The sequence below is a fragment of the Talpa europaea genome (assembly GCF_964194135.1).
Source record: "Talpa europaea genome assembly, chromosome: 11".
NCBI lineage: Eukaryota > Metazoa > Chordata > Mammalia > Eulipotyphla > Talpidae > Talpa > Talpa europaea.
Window position 1 is genome coordinate 9140468 of NC_140078.1, and position 23058 is coordinate 9163525.

General features: G+C 50.6%; 2 protein-coding genes across 2 annotated transcripts; one reads left to right on the forward strand and one right to left on the reverse strand.

Moving 5' to 3' along the window:
* Positions 1–3820: 3820 nt before the first annotated feature.
* SLC2A10 (solute carrier family 2 member 10) lies at positions 3821–18278 on the reverse strand (the record flags this gene model as incomplete). Its single annotated transcript, XM_084246612.1, has 9 exons — positions 3821–3899; positions 4492–4627; positions 6045–6167; positions 6639–7925; positions 11991–12172; positions 13441–13483; positions 13693–13744; positions 17990–18047; positions 18142–18278. The coding sequence occupies 9 exons, from the start codon at positions 18276–18278 to the stop codon at positions 3821–3823; spliced, it is 2097 nt and encodes a 698-aa protein (XP_084102738.1).
* TP53RK (TP53 regulating kinase) lies at positions 18229–21611 on the forward strand (the record flags this gene model as incomplete). The annotated part of the gene is made up of 2 exons (XM_084247530.1): positions 18229–18559; positions 21133–21611. The coding sequence occupies exons 1-2, from the start codon at positions 18277–18279 to the stop codon at positions 21609–21611; spliced, it is 762 nt and encodes a 253-aa protein (XP_084103656.1). The 5' UTR covers positions 18229–18276.
* Between the last annotated feature and the right edge of the window lie 1447 nt (positions 21612–23058).

Genomic DNA, 23058 nt, shown 5'->3' on the forward strand with positions numbered 1-23058 from the left:
GTGCCCTCTGATGCCAACATCCAGGAAAGTGCAGCCATGAGAGCAAGCTCGCAGACACAGCAGTGAAATGCCACTATTTAACAGGGAGTCTTGGCTTCTCACGTGGCACAGAATGAGGTTTCAGATCAGGTTAGAGACAGCGGGACCCTGGACAGCTGCATTGCTCAGGTGCTCCCTGGGTGTCATTTGGATTGTCTTAAAAACTTAGTCCAGGAAAAGCTGGTCTGACCCTGGGCACAAGGGCGTGAGAAGACTTTTAGTGCTTTTCAGCTCTGAAGACCTCGGTGAAGAGGGCACTGAGGACTTGATTGGGAGTGATAATTGCCTATCTCCTGCCAACGGCTCCCTGAGCAGGTTTCAACAATCAAGGGCGTAGTGAGAACTTATTTTGCACAAAGTGCTGTGAAGATACTTCTCAGAAGTATGGTGGAGAAGCTGGCATATGTCGGGTCTCCCACCCCGTCAGTCACATCTAATGGCGAGATGGCCTCAGACAGAGCTCGCTGGATCACATCTCAGTAACTACCGACCCAGCCTAGCAAACGCAGAGATTTGGGATGGCATGAGACCCCAAATCTGGAAGAACTTAGCAACTACACGGTGCCAAGTCAAGGGAGAAATATGCGCACAGAGAAACCAGAACAGCGAAGAGTGACAGGGAGAAGAAAGGAAGAAAATGAAAACACTCTGTTTCCACTGGCAGATCAGTCTTTGCCAGGAAAACTGGAATGTTGACTTGGTACACACATAATTCAATTTTCTACACACTCAGAAGTAAAGAAAAAGCCAGACACTGGGAGAAATTGCTGATATGATTCTTAACATCTATATGTGAGCTTAGCCTCAAGCCATATGCTTGATAATCTAAAAAAGGCAAATGCCACAGTTTACGTACAGTGTGATCTCAAGGATGTAAAAAAATAGCTCTCTCCAGAAAGGTACCTACATTTTTAACTAACTTGATTTATCATCATCGACAAAAGATTAAGTAACTAGACATACAATGTGGCGAGCCACTGCTGGGCATGAGCAATTTTAATCTTTGATCCTTCCATTTGTCAGTGTTTTGCTATTTTTGCAAAGTGAAAAAATGTCTTTTAAATGATTTTTTAAACTTAACCTAATCCTTTCATTACAGCAACAAGACACATGAGCCTGAACTCACATAATAAAAGTTTCTAAATGGGGAGCAACTCTACTTTCCCATCTCACCAACACTCCAAGATCACGCTGACTTGAAATAACTGCTGCTAGAATTTCTTGTTTCTACTTTTTTTAGGTTGTTGGAATGAGGAGCTGTGTGGCATCTGCAGCCAATCCAGGTCTTATAGGAAGCGGCTGCTACTCTGCGCCACCTAGTGGCTGGACTTCAGAATGCAGGCCCAGCGCGCCCGGATCTTCGTCAAGAGGAGGTAAAAATACAGTTTACATGAAAGATCACAAATTTCAAAAGTGTGTGTGTGTGTGAGTAAATTTTACTGCGATAAATGGTGTGTTTGTTGCACAAAATTTCTAAATTTGCAAATAATAACACTTTATTGTAAATACCCTATTGTAAATTCCACAGAGCCCATTAATTCTCACAGAATGTTTTTGTTGATTTTTTGCCAAAGTCTGGCATGCAAGACAAAGCCATGGTTTGACAAAATTAGATTACAAAACAGTGATTGATAACAATACGACCCAGCACAAAGTTGCTTTCACATCGTGGCAGAATTAGTACAGAATTAGTACATAAATGCTGGTTGAAATTTTTGCTTATGAAACAAGTAAATCCAAAGCAAAACATGGAAGATGTAGCTCGAACTCCCTCAGCAGCAGCACGAGCAACTTGTTTGCTGAATTACATAACAGGGTTTGAATACTGGAAGAAGAGCCCCTCGAATTTTTTTGTGTCTTTCACAAGTTACAGTTACAGACTTGACCCTTCTAAGTTTAATTTGCATTATGGGTTAACATTTTATCCCTCACGTTCTTCATACTGGAAAATCAGCAAAACAATAAATCAAGCCCTCGTGTGTGGTGTGTCCCAATCTGCGTGGAATAAATACTCTCCCACGGCCAGTTTCAAGTGACCAATGTGACGTCATGGAACGCAGACCCCCCACCTTGACGTCACCGAGTGTGGAACAGGGAGGCAATGCTGTCTCCTTTGGTCCCTCCCAAGCTATAATGGATGTACGTAATCTCAGGAGCACAGCTAATAGTAAAATATTTTTAGTACTTATTACCTCTGCTTTTAGTATAATTTATTTGATTTTAAATTTAAATAGTTTATTTTTTTGATGGGTGTGTTTTATGACGAGCTTGCAAAAATCCTGAATGTGTAACAGTCAGCTCTCACAAGGCAGTACAATGGGTCCGCGAATGATGTCTTTTTGTTCAGCGTTGTTTTGTTATATTTGTGGATAAGGAAAAAGCATCCCAAGGACATTGAAGGAAATGGTGATTCGAAAACCTGCTTTTGTGATGTCATTTCCCTACCTGCGTTAGTGAGGACTTGCCCAGGCTACTCCACCCCACCAGGGATGTAAGGGAAGAACCCAGAAAAGAGAGAAGTTGAGGGGCTTGGCAACCCCCAAGAGCAGGCATGGGTGACAAAGCACCTTTTGTCAGTCCTCCTGGATTTACTCTAACTCTTCATCCTCCCAGAACCCAGGATCCCTCCTGCCTGGTCCCTTCTAGCAACCGCTGGCCTGAGCTACCTGCTATGTCTCCATCTGACTCACCTTTGGGAGATGATCCTTTACAGGGTCCAAAGGTGGGGAGCTGGGGGTTGAGGGTGAGCAGAAATCCCCCAGGTCCTGACTAGCTGAATGGGACCAGCTGGAGAAGCTCTTAGAGGGAGTTGGGGATCAAATACACCCCCACATGCATAACCATCACCCTCCTACAGATGTGGAAACTGGGGCTTGGCCTTGATACTTACCGGAGGTCAACAGCTGCCGAAAAAGTGGGGGCAACACCCACAACCGGGTTGATCAGCCTCCAAACACACCTCCTTTCTGCAGAGCCTGGTCGCAGCCTGAGCTCCCTGCATGCACCTTGATGGCTCTTGGATCTCTGAGCACACCACCCTAGAATTCTGCTCCCCTAATTAAGTCTTCCATCCCCCAAAAGGATGACGAGCAGCTGGAGAGCAGGGCCCATGTTGACCATGTGTTGCGCTGCCAGCATTGGGAATCCCAGCTCACTGGTGTCAGAAGGGAGATTCAGAACCACCTGGTCCAGGTCTCCCATTGCCCTTATGGGGGAAACTGAGGCCAGTTTCCCCTGTTTCACAGTAACGACAAGGGCCAAACTAGGACTAGAACTCAAGTGTCCCATCAACTAGTCTGAGTGGCTGGTGAATGATGAATAGTTTCAGTAATATTTACCCAGGGTTGAACAAGACTGAGATGCACGAGTCCAACAGCAGACTTCCCCCTCGCCAGAGAGGGAAGTGAGCAGAGCATGGGGTTTTCAGCTGGACATCTGGGCAATATGGAGAAGCTTCCTGTCACCACTGGTGCCCTAGAGACTCTTTGAGTAGTGCAGGGAGCAATGGAGACTCCATCAGATGTGAAGTGAGGCAGCGATGCAGTCACTGGGGAAACTGAGGCAAGAAGGCAGAGCCTCAGGGACCTTCAGAGTCAGACTGAAAATGAAGATGTAGGTCTTCGTATTCTTCTCCCTTTTCCCCAGCACCACGTGTTCCTCTGGGGGAGGGGTAAGTCTCAAAGGACCACCTGGAGCTTGTGTCCCCAGGCCCAGGGAAGCAGGACATTGGAGATGGGCTACTAAGGCCACGGTTCCGGCATCCTCGGGGCACCTGGCATCCTCAGGGGCCTGCAGAGACCTCGATGCGGCTGTACTGGGCGCCAGCAGAGCTCTGCCTGTGGCCAAAGCTCAGGGTGAGCCTGTCAAATCGAGAGTGAGTGGGATCGGTGAGTGGCAGGGCCCAGGGAAGATGGGAGTGGCCCAGCCCCTGGGGTCCTCACCCCACTCCACCTCCACTCCTACCTGACCCTCCTGTCTTCTCTTGCCTGGACTACCCAGCGGTTCCCCCGGCCTCCCTGTCTACTGTTGCCCCCTACAGCCAGTTCTCCCAACCACCGTCACCCGGGGCAGCTGTGACTCTCCTGCTAGGAAGGGGGACATCCAGCCCCCCACCCTGGTTTCTCCCAGGTCATCCTTATAATATTTTGTTTCTCCAAGCTTCTATGACTCTTACGATTCTGTAGTTTTGGGGTTCTGCTTTTCTAATTCCTATGATTCCATAATTGCATGAGTTGGGTTGAAAGTAGAGGAAACTGCTTTGAAGACACAAGCCAACTCACGCAGAACAGCTCATGTATGAAGACAGGGCGAAACTCAGGGCCCAGGCAGTAAGAGAGCAAGACACAAGAAAAGGGAATGTACGAGAACTGAAATCCTAAAGCAAAGTGCTTGGGGGTTTGATGACACTGTTCTTCGCCCCTCCCCGCCCACCCCTTACCGTGCCCCCCTTACCGTCTCTTCTGGAATTGCTGGTCTATCTCTGCCAATGACTGGCCTTTTGTTTCAGGGACAAACAAATAGATGAAGCCCAGGCCGAGGACAGCAGTCAGCCCGTAGAGCAGGAAGGTCCAGGACAGGCCGATGGTGCCTGGGAAGAGGAGGGCGGGACTGTGGGCAGAGGCACAGCCTGGACCCAACTGGCTGGTTCCAGGCTGAGCACTGAATATCAGTTCATTCAAAGAAGATTCTCCAGAAGGTCGGTTTGCAGAATGACCTGCAGGCTGCTGGCTAAGTCCCTTAGAGCAGGAGTAGGACTGGATGGATGGGGGCAGGGAAGGAGCCGGTACCCAAATCCACAAGCACACCAAGGCGTCCTGTATTTACAGGAAAGCCCACTCACCCGAATCTAAAATGCCAGCAGCAGCATGTGTGTGGGGGTGCAGCCTTAGCAAAGCCCAGCTTTAAAAAAATCTCAAAAACTCCATGAATTGGTTATCCGGTGACTGTGCATTCAGGAAATGAGTTTCAGTCAATTTGGCCTGCTCTGGTCTGGGAGACCGGACACAAACCTCAGCAATCCAGGACAGGGCCCGAAACCAGCGCCCCCTCTTCCTGGAGCTTCAAGTGGGGGCTAGGGGCTATAGGCAGGAAACATGTGAGAGCTCTCCTGCTTCAGAATGGGGACTCAGGGCTGCAGAGAAGAGAATGGCCTTGGAGAGGGTGGCCAGAGCCTACACTGAGGCCTCCAGACACCCTCTGTTCCCTCACCCAGAATCTGTTCCCCTCCCTCCACCACAACCATCAGGGCTGGCTTCCAGGGTGGAGGGAACAGATGGGGGCTGGCATCCAGGGTTAGACCTGGATGCACTGCTTCTCCCCTCCTTCAGCCTTTACTCCCAAGTATGTCAGTCAAGCCAGCCCCCTCCCTGACCAGGCCTAGAAAGACACAGAAGGCTTTCTGGTCATATCTTCTGTTGTGTTTGTTCCACAGCCTCCCCTCTCCCTCTCTCTGACACCAGCACCCCAATTTTCCTTTGGGGAACCCCCCTCATTCTCAGTCCATGGCTGGGGCCTACCTCCTGGCTCCAGGATGGGTATATACCTCAGGCCTGGGCATCAGAATATTCCAGGCCTCCAGCCACAGTGGTTGGTTCAGGGATAAGCAGATGATCTCGCTGAGCCGGTAAGAGTCAGTCCCAAGCCCATGTGAGCGAATCACAGGGGAAGAGACACTCTCCTTCCACAGGGCTGCCAAGCTGAAGAGGTCAGCTGGCAGCCATCTTTGCCACTCGAGGTGGGTCTGCCTGAGAATGCAGCCACAGCAGAGTCGGGGGAGTGAAAGCTGCCAGCAATTTTGTTGCAGCCTCTGGCTCAGCCCTGTCTGAAGCAACCACACTCATCTTAGTGATTTGAGACAAAAACATTCCCTTTGGTTCACAAAGTGGTTAGTACTAGATTTTCTGTCACTTGTCACTCAGCAAGTACAGGAACCCTGGCTCAGTCTGGAAGCAGCTGCTCCTGGATGAGGAAGGAACTGCAGCAAGGAACGAGGTCAGAGGACTCACCGATGAGGTCGAGGAAGGAGAGGCTGATGAAGAGGTTGGCGGCCCAGTTGAAGCTGTTGCAGAAGGCAAAGGCCCTCCCTCGGATCTCTGTGGGGTAGATCTCACTGAGGACCAGCCAGGTCACTAGGACAGGAATGCAGAGAGGGCTCTTAGGCACCCGTAGGGACCTGGGGCCTGGCATCCCTGATCCAGCAGGCTGCCCTCAACCATGTGACCCCAGCGGAATTTCAGGCTCTTGACCCCAAATTCTCCTGGGCTGTTTGCCCACAGTGCTGTAAGAATTCCTATAAGGTAACCAATCTCCTCTGGATCACCCTAGTCATTACATTCCTTTCAAGTAAACCCTTTCGAATGGGGCAAATTCAGGTTTCATGAAGCCAAAGGCTTACATGATTTGGAGGCCCTCATTAAAAAAAAAAACTCATATGTAATTAGGCCTCTCCCTCCGGAGGAGTCTTCAAGCAAGGAGGAGCCCTAAAGAGTAAGCTTCACTGGCATCATGTCAAGCCACTACCCGTGACTGATGTGGCCCCCAAGCTTCCCACTACGAGGGGTAGAAGGTTCTAGAGTCTCTGCAAGAAAACTCCCACTTACCTGGTCCAAACCCGAAGGAGAAGGCGCTCACAAAAACCATCATGCAGATGAGGGCAGCCCAATGCAACAGGGCGTGCTCTGGGGCAAGAGCAGGGGGTGCAGGGGAGGCGGTGCTCAGGGTTGACAGGGGATGATGCGCTGCGGGGTCCCCAGGTATGGGGTGGAACTTGGTTTGCTCAGAGGTTGACAAAACTGGCCCCCTGTGGTTCCCACTGGTTGTTGGCAGCAGAGGTGGAGACTCCTCCCTTGGCAGATCAGAGTCCCCAGGGAGGCTTGACAGCCTGGTGACATTGGGCGTGGCCAGGCAACTTGGGCCTGTGTCCATGGGCATGGCAAAGCTGACGAGGCCTATGCCACTGACCGACAGGGCCATGAGGGCACAGCCAGCTAACAACAGGACCCTGCGGCCAGCTCGGTCCACCAGCCCCATGGCGGTCAGGGTAGCCACTACCTTCACTGCCCCAAGCCCCACAGAGGCCAGCACAGCTGAGGAAGCCCCGAGGAAGCCAACGGAGCGGAAGATGGTGGAGGCGTAGCACAGCACGTTGGGCTGCCCTGTCAGCTGCTGGAAAAGCACCAGCCCCAGCCCCACTGTGGTTCGTCCTCGCATGTTATCCCGTGCCCTGAAGAGGTCCAGAAAGGAGTACCCTGGTCTCCCCAGGCCCCACCTGGGGGCCTCCCCTCCCTGCAGGGGGATGAGGTCCTTCTGGGCTGCAGCCTCAACTGTACCAGCAGGAAGAAACAAGAGGCTGAGGGACTGCAGGAGAGCGGGTGCGGCTGCCCAGCCAAACATATGCCTCCATCCCCAGGGGTCAGCAGCCAGGGCATAGTTGAGTGCGTAGGACAGCAGGATGCCCACAGTGATGCCTGTCTCATAAAGAGACACCAGCACGCCCCGCTGCCGTGGTCCCACCAGTTCTGACACGTAGATACAACAGGCCATGGAGGAGAGAGAGATGGCAAAGCCAACCGCTGAGCGGCCCAGGACCAGCCAGGCTAGGGAGCCAGCCAGGCCCAGGGTCAGGCTGCCCACAAGCAGCACCGCGTTGCTCCCGAGGATGGCTTGCTTCCTGCCGTAGCGGTCGATGAGGAAGCCCCCGGCCAGTGAAGCGAGGAGAGCCCCCAGAAGCAGGCTGCCCACTAAGAACTCCTGCTCCAGGCAGCTTAGTCCAAAGTCAAGTTGTAAAGGCAGGAGGGCACCTGATATGACTGCCAGTTCATAACCAAAGGTCAGGCCACCCAGCAAAGACACAGAGGCACATAGGGGCAGCAGTGGTGGTGGCTGGCCTGGAAAACAAAGTGATATGGGCAGAGTTCAGAATGGTTCCTAGCTGGACCACCCATCCATCCAACCTCCATCTCTTAACCCATCAATCCATCCCTCCACCCACCCCCCATATGCATCCATCTATCCCTCAATGTCATCCATCCATTCACCCATCCACCCACCCAATCATTCACAAATTTATCTAGTACCTACAACATGCCAGGTAATGTTCTTGGGGTTGACAACAGGACCCAGGATGTAAGGTCATGATATTTTAGTAGCAACAGGCATATGATGAACAAATAAATATATGACTTCAGGTGGTGATAGTTATCATTAAAAAAATAGAGGGCAAAAGGGACTGACATGAAGGATGAGTTCCATTTTAAACAGGATAGCCCACTAAGGGATCTCTGAAGAGAGAAAATTTGAGCAGACATCTGAGTAAAGTGAGGGTGAAAGCCATAAAAATCTGGGAGACCATAATAGACAGAGCGGAGAGCAAAAACAGAGGCTCTGAGGCAGGACAGTTTGGGCTGCACTTGAACAATAACTATTATTATTTTTTTTAAGATTTATTTATTTATGCATACAAGAGCTGGGGTGCAGGCCAGAGATGCAGGGGGTGAGAGGATTCACCAGAGACAGAGAGGGGAACAGAACAGGCAGACTGACCGAAGTACACTGCTGAGGGGAGCAGCGGGCGAGGCAGGAGAGGTCTGCTGCGCCATGTGGGTTGCTCCCTGGCTGGCCAGGGATCAAACTCAGGCTGCGGATTGCTTCATAGGGTGGTGCTCCAACCCTTTGCACCACCAGGGAGGCCCGATCAATAACTATTACTATTAATGCCTCGTCCTTATATAGTAGTAAATGCCAGACCCTGTTTTAAGAGCTTTACACGCATTTCTTCCTTTGGTTCTTACAACAACCCTATAACTATAACATAGTATTGTTAGCATCATTCTCCAAGGCACAGAGAGATTTGGAAACTTTCTCATGATTGCACAGCAAGTAAGTCACAGAGCTGATGTGGCTAGAGAGTGCACTCTCCAGAGTGCTGGAGCCCAGTGAGACTGACAGAAGATGGTGATGCGCGGGTCAAGGAGGCAGGAATGGGATCACGTGGGGCTTTGGAGGGCGCGAGGACAGTGATGAGAGGGGTCCGATGATGGTCACCAGCGCATATGGACATGAGGCACTTAAAAGGTGGCTGTTGTGACTGCAAACTACATTTTAAATTTTATTTAATTTTAATTAACGTAAATGTAAAAATAACCACATGTGTCGAAATGGCTACCGTACTGGTTGGCAGTTATGGCGGTTACCCTTAATTTTTTTTAAAGATTTATTTATGCATACAAGAACTGGGGGTACAGGCCAGAGATGTGGGGGTGGTGAGAGGGTTCACCAGAGACAGAGTGGGAAACAAAACAGGCAGAATGACTGAAATACACTGCTGAGGGGAGCAGTGGGCAAGACAGGAGAGGTCTGCTGCACTATGTGGGTGGCTCCCTGGATGGGGATCGAACTCATGCTGCAGTGGCTGCGGATAGCTTCATAAATTGCGTCTCAACCCCTTGCGCCACCAGGGAGGCCCAGTTACCCTTAATTTTTAATTCACATACTTAAATGTAAATACTTCTGGAAGCATCTAGAGTAAACCATTAGTATCTATCTCACCCACTCCCACCCCAGACCTGACGAGTTTATAATACTACATTACCAGGTTTTGGCTTTTCTCTGGAGCAGGCACTATTGTGAGTGCTTTATGTGCAATAACTCATTGAATCCTTACTACTGACTACTGATGAGCTGGGCTTTTGTGTTATTTATGAATGAGTGAGCTCATGATCAAAGAGGTGAATGAGTTGTCCAAGGTCAAGAGTAGCAAGCAGCTGAGCAGAGATTCAAAGCCAGGCAGTCTGGTTGACGGTCCACGGTCCGTTAGCCACTCCACATGGAGATGTTAAAACCTTGGCGTACAAGAGTTTGCTCTGTTCTTTCTCTTTTTTTCTATTTTTAAAGAAGATTTATTTATGTATACATATAAGAACTGGGGTACAGGCCAGAGGTGCGGGGGTGAGATGATTCACCAGAGACAGAGTGGGGAACAGAACAGGCAGACTGACTGAAATACACTGCTGAGGGGAGCAGCAGGTGAGACAGGAGAGATCTGCTGCGCCATGAAGTCAGCTCCCTGCCTGCAGATAGCTTCATAGTGCTGCGACTTAACCCCTTGCGCCACCAGAGAGGCCCTGCTCTGTTCTTTCTTACTGTGCTTCTGTCCTTCCCTGTTAGGCAACATTTTTTACAGGGGGAGGAGTTTCATGGGTGGAAGATTCACCACCCCCCCCCACTTTCTGCTCACCCCTCTCTTCCCCCACCAGTGCCCCCACCCATGGAAATAGCCCTCTACCAGCACTCCCTGGTGGCTTTGTCCTTCCTGTTCATGACCAGCGGTAAGCACTGGGGAGATCCTGCCACCCAGGGCCTGTGCTTTCTAACACCCCAGTGCTCTCCCCACCTTCTTATGTTTCTGGCATTTAATACCAGGAGGGCAGGTTCTTTCAGGTCAAGGGAGGCAATCAAGTGAAAGCACAGAATTTGTTTGCCTTTGCCTGGGTTCCTCTGGAGGTGAAAGGGAACGACGCCAAAGGGTTCAGAGGTGCAGCTGACGCCCACAGGTTCCACTGGAAAACGCATCCGTGCAGATTCGAGTCCCATTGATAGAGGACCCCAGCTCTGCCATAGAAGATGCTTGGTAAGCAGCTCTGGATTAACTTAGGGGGCACAAAGGGATAGGAAGGGCAGGTGCCAACAGCCAGGGCCAGGCTGAATGCCCATTGACCTCTCTGGGCCTCAGTTTCCCTCAGTGCCTTGGTGGTTAACAGTGTGGTCTCTGAGTCAGAGCTGGAACTGCTTTCCAGTTGTGCTATTACCCCCTCCATGAGCAGTCCAGGCGTTGGGGATGCAGCCTGGGGCAGAGTGCTGGAATTCTATCTGGGATTTCCTCTCCAGAGCTGTGTGACCTTGGGCAGCTCGTTTAACCCCTCTGAACCTCATCATCTATAAACGGAGATAACAGTAATACCCACCTCATGTGCCTGTCTACCTTACAGCCCCTGTTAGCTATTACGATTCTCCATCAAACAACCCAGAGCGAATTTTTAAAACACAGTTCAGGCCATGCTTAGTTTAGTTCAGTCCCTCTCCAGTTTAAAGCCCTTCTCTAGTTTTCCATGACATTTGGCATAAAACCCAGATTTCTCACCAAGGTCTACTAATCCCTGCACACTCTGGCCCCACCTACCTGACTGCCTTTCTACCCTTCTCCCTCGCCCACTGTACTCCAGTCCCTGGCTGGGCCACTGCCTCAGGGCCCTTGCACTTGCTGTTCTGCCATCTGGATGCTCTTCTCCCAGGTCTCAGCAAGCCCACTTCTGTGCGCCTCAGCTCCAGTGACTCCTACTCCAGGAAAGGCCCTGTCTGCTCACATACAAAGCCCAGTTGCCGCTTCACTCTCCCTCACGCCACTCTATTTTATGTGTCGCAGAGCACCTCAGTTCTCGAAGGGCATTTGTGTTCATTTATTGAGGCTTTTGAATGCAGAGAGAAAAACAGAAACCGTGGGCCCCTGCAGCAGCACAGCCATTGCCCACCCCCCCCCCCCACGATCCTAGATTCAAATCTTTTCTGTCTCTGCTGAATCACGTCCAGGTCAGCTTTTGCCTGTTTTGTTCTGCAGGCGCCGTGGGCCTAGACCAGTGCCCAGCGCGCAGATGTGCTGCCGAGCTCATGAGCTTCTATTTCTTTAGGTACAAAATAGGATCCGTTTCACGTGCCTGGGACTGAGGACCCCATAAGCACTCAAAGTAAGTAACCAGCCCTCTCGGGTCACTTTTTCTGGGCAGAAAGGAGAGGGGCAGAAGGAGGGAGGAAGGAAGTGCGCCCAAGTTCCTTCCCAGCCCCCAGCCGGGGCCTCCGTCCTGGCTCGGCCGCCGAGTGGGCGGAATCTGATGGGGGAGGGCGCGGGGCGCGCGCTGATGGGGCGCCGGCCCGGGCGAGCAGGGCCACGTTAGACTTACCCATGGCGAGCGGGACGGCGAGGCTGCCGGCTGGGGGGCTGCGCGCATCCCCCGAGGGCGTCCCCACCTCGGCCGCCCCACAAACTTTCCGGCCCGCCTCTCGCCTCGGTCCCTCCCTCCCGCCTGCCCGCGGGTAGAGCCGCTGCCACGTCAACCGGCCTTGGCCCCCGGCTGTCCAGGGGCTGGATGGAGAGACAGGAACACCCCCTGCCCGGCGCGGGGATGGCTGGGGGTCCCCACCTGCTATCCTTCCGGGGGTGCTCCCCCTGCTGTCATCTCTGGTGGTGAGGGTGGGGTGGGGGTCCCCATCAGCTCTCCTTCCTGCAGGAAGAACACGTCCTAATGACCACTGTCCAGTGCAGGCTGCCCGCATGCTGGCTCGCTCTCTCTCTCTCTCTCTCTCTCTCTCTCTCTCCCTCTCCTACACTGACCATGACACTCACACCCTCTCTGACCACTCAGTCTCCCCTGGAGTCACTTCCCTTCACTGGACATTTAGATTTGGGCACCTCCCACTGTCCACATGTGCTGGGCCCTGGGCTTGGACTGAAGAACACGACAAGAGTGGGGTTTTTTTGTTTGTTTGTTTGGTTGGTTTTTTTGTGGAATTTACTTTCTCCTTCAGGAAGAAGAAAAACAAATAAAGAGCCAGAGAAAACGGCAGCTGGTGGTACAGGCCAGGCGGAGAATGAAGGCAGGGTGAGGGGTTCAGGCTGAGGGGGTTGGCAGGTCCAAGCAGCTGCTCTAACTCCGGATCTGGGAAGGGCGCTCTGAGCACGGGATAGCTGAGCTGAGAACTGAAGTTCCCGGCAGAAGGAGCAGCAGAGGCCAGAGCCCAGCGCTGGAACTGAGCTCAGGAATGTAAAGAACAACAGAAAGGAAGCCAGAGCACAGGGTTGACAGCCGTGGAGGGAGCTGGGCCGAGGGAGGGGATGGCGGGGGCTGGGTCATGTAAGGCCTTGAGATGTCAGGAAGGAATGGATTGGATTGGATTTTATTCCAAGTCACACGAGAAGTCATCAGGGAGGTCTCATGGGTTCTAAGGAGCAAGGGCAGAAAGCGGCCCGCCGGGGAGGCTGTTGGGAGGTGAGAGGTGGCGTTCATTTGGACTAAGGTGATGGGAGTAGGGAGAGAAAGGTAGGCAGATGGGAGACAGACTGGAAAAGGACCTACATCCTGGGAGAGGAGTGGCTTGGGGTGGGGAGAGATCTCAGCTCTCTTTCAGAGATCTCAGCTCTCTTTCAGCAGGGTGACCTTTCAGGTGCCCCGTAGGCATCCACGTGGAACTAGGGGGCGGTTTGATTTCTGAACTGGGAGTTCTGGAAAGGAGCCCAGCTGGGGACACCCCCACTAGTTCTTACTTGTTGGCAAAAGCACTGCAGGCTCGGCATTCACGTGGGCACAGACTTATCTACCTTCCCTAGGAGTGTTCACACATCCGCACACGCACCCAAGGGCCTCAGCCAGCACGCCCCGTGCAGCTCGAATGTTGGCTACAGGCCAAACAGGAGAGAGCCAGGCCCAAGCCCAGGGAACCCACATACAGTTCTGCAAGGAATAATAGCTGGAGCAGGTTGAAAACATGGTCCAACGTTCTCTGTCTCTTCCCTTGAATCTAGGTGGGTCTGTGACTATTTCGCCAGTAGGGGACGCAGAGTGACATGGGGTGGCAGCCGAGCCTGGGTCACAGGGACACTGGTACCTGCAACCCCAGGCGTCCAGGTAAGAGGTCCGACTTCCAGGAGGCTGCCATGCTGTAGGGGAAGCCCCACACACACAGAAGGCCATGTGTGAAGGCGTCAGTGGTGGATCCAGACTTTATGTCAGCCCAGCACTGTTTCAGAAGAAGCCTCCAGACATCAGATCTTTGCAGGTGAGGCCTTGGACTTCGTGGAGTTGAGACAAGCCACCCCTACTGTTCCCAGTCTAGATTCTTGACCCAGAAATTCCATGAGTATAATTAAATGGCTGTTTCTAGGTGCAAAGTTTTGGAGGAAATTGGTCTGCAAAATTCTGGAACAATAACTTGGATGGAACAATAATTACAAACTTTGAAGTATGTTACATGTACTAGTTCACTGCTAACTGCCTAGTAAGATGGGACTATTACAATTTACTCCCATTTTATGAATGTTACGGAGGCAAAGGGGGGGAGTAAAGTAACTTGCTTGTGTAATAAACAGAGAATAAGTAAGATGCGTAAACAGTGTGCAAGGACACATACTAGTCCACAGCTGAGCTGGGCATGAAGCCCACCCCAGTTCTGAAGAAATCAGGCCCTGATCTGTCATACCCAACTGCCTTTCTGGCATGGACAGGAGTCCCAGGAGGCCTCCTTCATCTGCAACTCTCTGGAATTGTCCACCAGGAGGCCGGGCACAAGACCTGGGCTCTCCTGTCCTGGGAGACAACCTTCAGAAGTTCTGGAAAAAGGCACGAACTCTCCAAAATTCTTTGTTCTCTCTGGCTTGCGTGAAGTCGTGAGGACGAGGATGTCTGCGTGCTTGTTGCAGAATCTCTAGAGAACAGAGAATCCTTCTTCCTTTGTTGCCCCAAATGACAAAGGAAAAGTTTTAAGGGTACTTTGGTAGGCATCTTCAAAAGTGGCTTCCCCTGAGGGTGGCAAGCTCCAAGCATGTAGCAATTCCTTTCTCATCAATAGAGTGCAATGAAAAAGTGACAATGGCCTTTTAGAGGTCAGGTTATGAAAGACAGCAGTCTCCCTCTTGCTCAGCTGCTCCCGACACTCACTCATTCTCTCTGGTGAAGGCCCCTGCCTGAGGAAAAATTGAGGTGGCCTGGAGGCAACAGCCAGCATGGAACCAAATCCTCCCACTAATCAAACAGTCACACAAGTAAACAACAGATTCTGTAACAATGCAGAAGAAGAGAGAGGTCCAGGGGACACCGCAGCTTATGAAAGTTGAATTTTCCCTTCTCTGAGAAGTCAGGGAGGTCCTCCCTGAGGAGGTGACATTTAAACTGAGAATGGAGGGATGCCTAGATGGATCTAGGCAACAAAGAGAGGAAAGAACACTTCTGGCGTGGGGCAAAAGCTGGTGCAAAAGTCTTGTGCCAAGAGGAGTCTGATAAGAATGAGAAACTAAGAGGAAGCAAATGTGCTTGATGGTCACAGGGCAAAAGGGGTTTCATGGGCAAGGAGTGTGGAAGGGAGATGTAGGGGTCCCCTGGAGGACCATGTGCGTCTCTATTCTAAGCACAATGGGGGCCCATTGAAAGGTTTTAAACTGGGTTTCCTACCATAGAAGCCAGAACCAGTCTGACCATAGGCAGTCTGTTTGCACAGTGTATTTTCCAAAGGAGGGGTTCAGACCTGGTAACCATAGAGATGGTTATATGGATGCTAACAATTGTGATAATGGGGCCACAAACTTGAGAAACTGGATGTTATAAATAGAATTGGTTCTGGTTGAACTCTGAGTCTGGACTGGAAAGCTGCTGGAAACCACCTTGTGCAAACACAAAGGGTCTGGCGTTTGAAACCCTGTGTGTGTACGAGAGGCAGGGGCTGCAGAGCTGAGGGTGATGTCATAGCAACCCTGGCCAAAGGCCTTTCCTCAGTACTTCAAAGAGAGTTCCATGATGGAGCAGGAAAATGAACTTATGAAAATTACCTGCTCTCCACCAGGCACCGCTTATTTCATTTCTATAAGCAATTATGAAAGTAAAATTACTTATTCTCATTCTGAAGATGATGGATTTGAAACTTGAAGAAATGTCTGGCTGCCTCCCCCACAGCTACGGCCAGCTCCTTCCCCCTTGCTCAGAGAGCTGTCTCCAGCTGTAGAGGCTGAAATGCCAGATGCTCACAGTTCCAGCTTCCTGCACAGCCAATGTAAAGACAGGTGAGCCCGGGGTAGTCCAGGCCCTGCCTAGGAAGTCTAATGGGGAGCGGAGGGACCTCCAGAGCAGGTTTTGTCTGAGACAAAGAGAGGTGAATAGGGGAGAGCACCAGCCTTCTTTTTGTGTCTTCTTATGACGCATGGAACTTCAGTGGCCATGTTGTAACCATAAGATGAAAAGGGTAAAGGCCAAAGCAAGATACTGGGGCTGGTGAAGACAATGAATCTACACATGAAGGTGGAAAGATCTTGGGTCCTTCATAAAGTGACTGAAAGATACCAGAGACTCCCTACCTCTTAAAATACTATTCTGTGCGATAAACAATAAATGAATTGCTTATCTACCCCAATTAAGCTAATTGGGTAATCTGTTACTTGCAGCTTAAAATAGCAAACCATGGAGGTCCAGTAATTGTCCCCACTGTCATCATCTTCCAAAGCTGTAGCTAAGTCCATGGCTGCCCTGCTAGAGAATATGTCTTCCAGGCCCCTTTGCAGCTTGGATCACGTGGCTTAGTTCTGACAAACAGGAGGGAGTGGATGTCAGTGTGGCACTTTGGATCAAGTCCTTAACCGCTTGTTCTAAACTGCCTCACCCCTGGCTTCCTTCTTGCCAGCTGGAGTTGGGAGGAGAATAGATTCAGAGAAGACAGCAATGAGTTAAGGATGACAGATCTGGACTGTGATGTAAGAGGAATAAACATCTCATATTCCAGTCACTAGTTTTAGGTTTTTTTATTAAGCAGCTTATTCTGTACCTTAAGTAACATGGTAACAATACACACAGCCTGTCAGTGATAGTAAAGTCAGGTTCTTGTGAACTGCCTTGCTCCTATGTCTGAGCACTGGTGGTCAATGCATGGGATAAAGGAGGGGCTGCTACAATGAGACATGCCTCCAGGGTTCCTCCTGGACAACACACAATAGGGAAGACGCCTTCCTCTCTGTATAGCGCATGTCCCTGCATCTAGCACAGTTAGTGTTCACTCAGTGTATGTTTGCTGAATGAATTAGTAAATATTCACTGGGGCAGATTAGTGATTTGATAGGCAACCTGAGTTTTCATGTGTGCAAAGTTTTGTATTGTATAAATTGTTATAGCCTGTATTAGCTTTCCAACTGATAAAACAGATGCAAACAGTAAAAGTTTGTTGGCTAATCTCTCCCAATTCAGTTAGTTCTGTCTCCTCTGGAAAATTTTCCTGGATCCCACGGCCTCTGCAGCCTCACCATCCCTACCACCCTCTGAGTTTCAACTGTGTTTTTCCTGGAAGATGGTTTTTGTATTTTAGCCCAGTTATTCCTGACTGCACTCCACAGGCTGTAGCTATTATTACCCCAGCAGTAAGATGGTGGTGGCACATGGTGCATTATCTACGTACGCACAGATCTGCCTGGTGTGAGCCTTTTATGGATGGGCATAATTTAGGCAGCAAGAGACTAGGAAAACTTCTGGGGGTTCAGCTCCTCGGGATCAAGCAAGACCCCCGAAAAGACCAAAGATTCCGAAAATGTTCTTCTGAAGAGGCACCAATGTTGTAGAAATAAATTCTAGCCTTTCACCCAGGCAGAGGAAGAACAAGCGGTACTTCAGGAATGGCGAGGCCAGGAGAAGCTTTATTACTCATGCATGAGGTCCCAGACCTGGGTAGCCCCGTAAGGTCTGAGCACCCATTTAAAGACCAAGGGCTCCTTTTATAGTTGTGTCCATATCTGTTGTGTTGATAACATCGTTTTTCAGCAGGCACAACCATGTACAGCAAAGTCTCCAGACTTTGGCGGGGGGGGGGGGGGGGGGGGGCAAGAAAAGGGGGAAAAGATGCAGGCATTGGGGATGGCCTCAGAGACACTGCCCCGCCTCGTAGATAAGAGCGCTGAGGCCCTGGCCATGGCTCTTGAAAGGGAAGGAGCTGCAAGGAAGCAAACTTGTTGATGTTGCCTGCATTGGAATGTTCATTGCACCTGGGCTGGGAGTTCTGCTGGAATCTTCATTCTATTCATTTACTCAATAATATATTTTCTCATCACCAAAACTCTCCTAAAAGAGCCAGAGATTTAGGAGGCGGGGCTCATCAACACCAGTCGCGCCAGTCACCGTGAGCTTCCACAAGCAAAGCGCTGTTAGCCGAGAACTACCGAGGGTTTACGGAGATAGCCGAAGAGCTGGGAGGCGGGGCCCCAGAAGTCTTCGGGGCTGAAAGAGCGGAGAATTTGGGAGGCGGGACCTCTTCTACAGGGCGGAAGTGTCGAAAGGGGCCGAGCAGTTCCGGAGCGGGCCGAAGCCGCACCGACAGCTTCCGGAGAGAGCCGACAGCTTCCGGAGAGAGCCGACAGCTTCCGGAGAGAGCCGACAGATTCCGGAGAGAGCCGACAGCTTCCGGAGAGAGCCGAGCGTGCCCGAGCGGCGGCGCGGCGACGCAATCATGGCGGCGACCGGCGCTTCTGTGACTGAGAAAAACGAGGAGCCGGCGTTGGAGGCCGAGGCACTGGCCGCGGCCCGGGAGCGAAACAGCCGCTTCTTGAGCGGTCTGGAGCTGGTGAAGCAGGGCGCCGAGGCGCGCGTGTTCCGCGGCCGCTTCCAGGGCCGCGCGGCCGTGGTGAAGCACCGCTTCCCCAAGGGCTACCGGCACCCGGCGCTGGAGGCGCGGCTCGGCCGGCGACGGACGGTGCAGGAGGCCCGGGCGCTGCTCCGCTGCCGCCGCGCAGGTGAGGGGGCGCTGCTCCGGGGCGTGGGGGCTCCCCAGTGACGCGGGTACCGCCGCCCCGCTCGGGAGCGCGGTGGGGGCACCCGGAGGCCCCGGGACCTGAACTCCGTGCCTCGATTTACCTCAGTTTCTCTATTTGGAACTTCCCCGTGGCTTTCCACCGAGAAGTGTCATTTTTTTTTAAGATTTATTTATGCATACAAGAGCTGGGGTACAGGCTAGAGGTGTGGTGGGTGAGAGGATTCACCAGAGACAGAGCGGGGAACAGAACAGGCAGATCTACTGAAATACACTGCTGAGGGGAGCAGCGGGCGAGACAGGAGAGGTCTGCCGCGCCATGTGGGTAGCTGCCTGACTGGGGATCGAACTCGTGCTGCCGAGGCTGCAGACAGCTTCAAAGGTTGCGTCTTAACCCCGTGCACCACCAGGAAGGTCCAAAAATGTCGTTCTTTCACACCTCTCTCAATTAAATCTTAAAAAGCTGCTTGGCCTGACAGCTACGCTCATTGGTCCTGGAGTCTTGGCACCAGGCTCACTTCCAGGCCTGCCGCTGTTGCTTCCCGTTGAGCATGTTATTTAACCTGAGCCTCGGTTTCTACGTTTGCACCATCTCAATTTTTGATCATTAGCTCTTCATTATCACTCTTGAGCAGATGTCATAACAAGTATTTGCCCAGAAGTCAGCTTCACTGGGTGCAGACACTGACTGCTGCTTCATATGTAGCCACTCGCTGCAGTTTTCCTCACCTATAAAGGAAAGTCACAGTAGCAGTGCCCCTGCCTCAGGAAGCCGTGATCAGGTAGATAGAAAGGTCTTTGTTTGCCACCTATTATGTTTGAAAGTGTGATTGGCATTTAGTGCTTAGTAACTGCGGAATACATGCACCATAACCCTCAATCTCGACCTCATAGGAGAAACTGAGGCTGAAGTTGAAAATCACTTCCATAAGGTTACAGTGAGTAGGTGACTTAGCCTGACTCTCAGCCCATATCCCTCTGACTCAGACACCGACTTTGTACTCTAATACTTCCTACCTTCCTTTCATTAGTGCTTTTGCTGGAAATCTGGAGGAAGGTCAGTATCGAGTAAGCAGACACATCTCCCTGTTGCTCGGACTTAAGTTGTGTTCATATTTTCTGTTTCACCTCTCTGGGATATAAGTTTATTAAGTAGGGATCATGGCTGCCTGTTTTCCTCCGTATCCCCAATTATGTTTCCAGTATCTAGAAAAGCATCCTGAGCATGATTGACATTCAGTAAAGATTCACTGATTCATCAAACTATTGGAGTTATTGTATTCATGTTATAGAAGCAGAAATGGAGGCTTAGAGGAGTTAATGTTTATGGGTATACAGCTAATAAAGGAGATGGAAGTAGAACCCTCTCTTTTCCTGCACTAGAAGGATGTCATGCAGATGAGTTAGAAGTGAGGCTTCTATTACAAGTGATAGTACACCTTTAACAAAGAGTAGATTGAAGAGAAAATTGCACCTTGGGTTCTTAAGAATGTGTGTGTGTGTGTGTGTGTGTGTGTGTAGAGGGAGATTCTGTTTCAGCATGAGGGACACATAGGGCTCCAGGTTTGGGACAGATTGAAAGTCCTGTAATGTCATTTTTTTTTTAAATAATAAATTTTATTTTTATATTCCCCCATACAATTGCAAACCCCCCATTCTGACCCCAATCCCTCCCCTCCCGCCCACCACCCCCCAAAGTCTCTGGTTCATAGTTTTTTGTTGATTTTGATTTTCACTTTCTTATAGTTATTCATTTTCCTGGTCCCTTATTTAAGTTTTCTAGATTCCTGCTATGAGTGAGACCATCCAGTATTTTTCTTTTTCTTTCTGGCTTATTTTGCTGAGCATGATCCCTCCCAGCGCCATCCATGTTGCTGCAAATTGCATGTGTTTATCTTTTTTGAATGCTGAGTAATATTCCATGGTATATATGTACCACATCTTCTTGATCCAGTCATCTATTTTAGGGCATTTGGGCTGTTTCCAAAGCTTAGCTATTGTAAATAGTGCTGCTATAAACATAGGGGTGCAGGTGTTTGTAATGTCATTTTTAACGTGCAGTTGTTGAATGCAGATATCAAGAGTTTGAACAGACAAGACCCCACCACTAGGAGGATGAGAGTAACTACTAGGACCCCCATGAGTGAGGAGACCCAAGATCACCAGCCTGTAAACTAGTCCCATGGACTTGACATGCCTGCAATTCTGCAGCCTTTTGGAGACAAAGGGGACTGACTGAGTGGTTCAGGAAACAAGGGGCAAAGAGCAAAAGAAGTAAAAATATTCTTACAGTGGCGAGAGGCCCGAATGAGGGTCCCATCCATCGAGACCAATTAGAAAAGGCTTTGTTTGTAATAGGGGTCCTAGGCCAGGATGCAGTTTCTTTAAGGCGTCCTGCCTCCAGGAAGTCTCTCCTTCCTCTCTGTTTTCATTTTCCAGCCGGCCCTGGAGCTCAGCTCAAGGTTGTTGCTATTACTCATCTGTAAATACAAGCCTCCGAGAGAAAGCTGGATAAGTGTTTTTTCTCTTTGTGTAACGCTTATGTCTTGATTGCAGGAATAGCTGCCCCTGTTGTCTTTTTTGTGGACTATGTTTCCAACTGCATATACATGGAAGAAATCAAAGGCTCAGTGACTGTTCGGGATTATATTCAATCCACAATGGAGACTGAAAAAAAACCCCAGAGTCTCTTTGGCTTAGCCAGGACTGTTGGGCAGGTTTTGGCTCGAATGCATGACGAAGACCTCATTCACGGTGATCTCACTACCTCAAACATGCTCCTGAAACCCCCCCTGGAACAGCTGAACATCGTGCTCATAGACTTTGGGCTGAGTTACATCTCAGCCCTTCCAGAAGATAAGGGAGTGGACCTCTATGTGCTGGAGAAAGCCTTCCTCAGTACCCATCCCAACTCCGAGACTGTTTTTGAAGCTTTTCTGAAGAGCTACTCCACCACCTCCAAAAAGGCCCAGCCAGTGCTCAAAAAACTCGATGAAGTGCGCCTGAGAGGAAGGAAGCGGTCCATGGTGGGGTAGAGGCGTGTGGGGCAACCGCGGGCAGTCGAGCTGTTCGCGGGAAGTGCGCGTGCAGGAATGCTGCAAGCCCAGGAGCCCTAAATAAAGGCGTTGCGCTGCTCTTGAGTGCTGTCTGTGACCACGCTTGTAACGGGTCATTATCCTCTGCGGTCGGCTGCGCGGGCACTCACGTGTACATGAGGGATGTGGTAGGCAGAGCCGGGGAACAGACCAGGGCCGGCTTCCTCACTGGGGCATGTGTATCCAGGTATCTGAACATGACTTTAAAAAGCACTGAACCATGTAATGAGAACACCCTTTTTTTCAGTTCTGGTAAGACAAGGACAAAGTCTCATGGGTGACAGCAGGCCTGCGGTAGTCCTCTAACCCAGCTTTTTTTGGGGTGTCTATGATTATCCTCATAAAATCTACATAGTGGGATGTGACCAGCATTTTTAAAATGAACTAGAAACTAGAATCATCAGAATTCTTTACAGGTGGTAGTATTAATACTGTCTTATGGAACTTGTTTCAGATGTATATGGGGATCAGGATATGCCCTGGTTCTGATGTAAAATATATTCCTTTTGGAGCACTGGGATTTGGGGGCACCTGCACGTGGACGATAATCACTGCTGTAAACTAAGAAGGGGAACTCTGGTCTGGTGCCAATAAAATTTTATTTATAAAAACGGTGGTTTGGAGGCCATAGTTTGCCAATTTGATTTTTAAAACTAAAAATACTTTCTCCTTCAGTAATTAGATACCCCCTTAAATTTGTGCTCCAGGCAAGTGCCGCACTTACCTCACCCCAATCTTAACCCAGCTGTTGCCGACAGCTAGAACCTGACCCTGGGAACTCATGTTCTTGCAAGGGCCAGGATGTCCCAGGATGCCTTTGAAAACTGGGACCTTCCCTTGTGTCCTGAATTCTGGACTCTGCGTGTCCAAAGGACGGAATTCCCTTTTCTCCCAACCTAGAGGAGTGGCGCTCTCTTGCCACTAGAGGGCGCCAGTCACTGTTGTTCTCTGCAAAGGAGTCAATGAGCCGCTTTCCTTCCTTTCCTCCTGCACTTCTGTCTGTCTGCTCTCCACCCTCCTTCCCCTCTCTCTTCCCCCCCTCCTTGTGCTCTCTCCTTGCAACCTGATCATTTATTTACTCTACACCTTAGCTGACTAGCCCTATGTGGGGAGCGCCAAGTTAATCACACAGGATGTAGCTGAAGGGCAGACGTGGGTGTGTCTAGTCCTCTCCTGTCTTAGTCTTGTCATTCCTTCTTTCACTTCATCACTCATTCACTCACTGGGTATTTACTGAGCATCTTGGCTCTGCTGGAGCCCGAAGAAACTGCTGCCATCTCGGAGGCCCCCCTGCTTCTTTCTCCAGACGGTGCTGTTGTGGGAGGTTCCCCCACCTCTCCTTCCGCCTCTCTTTTGGGCCCTGCATTCTTCACTCAGCAGTCCCACT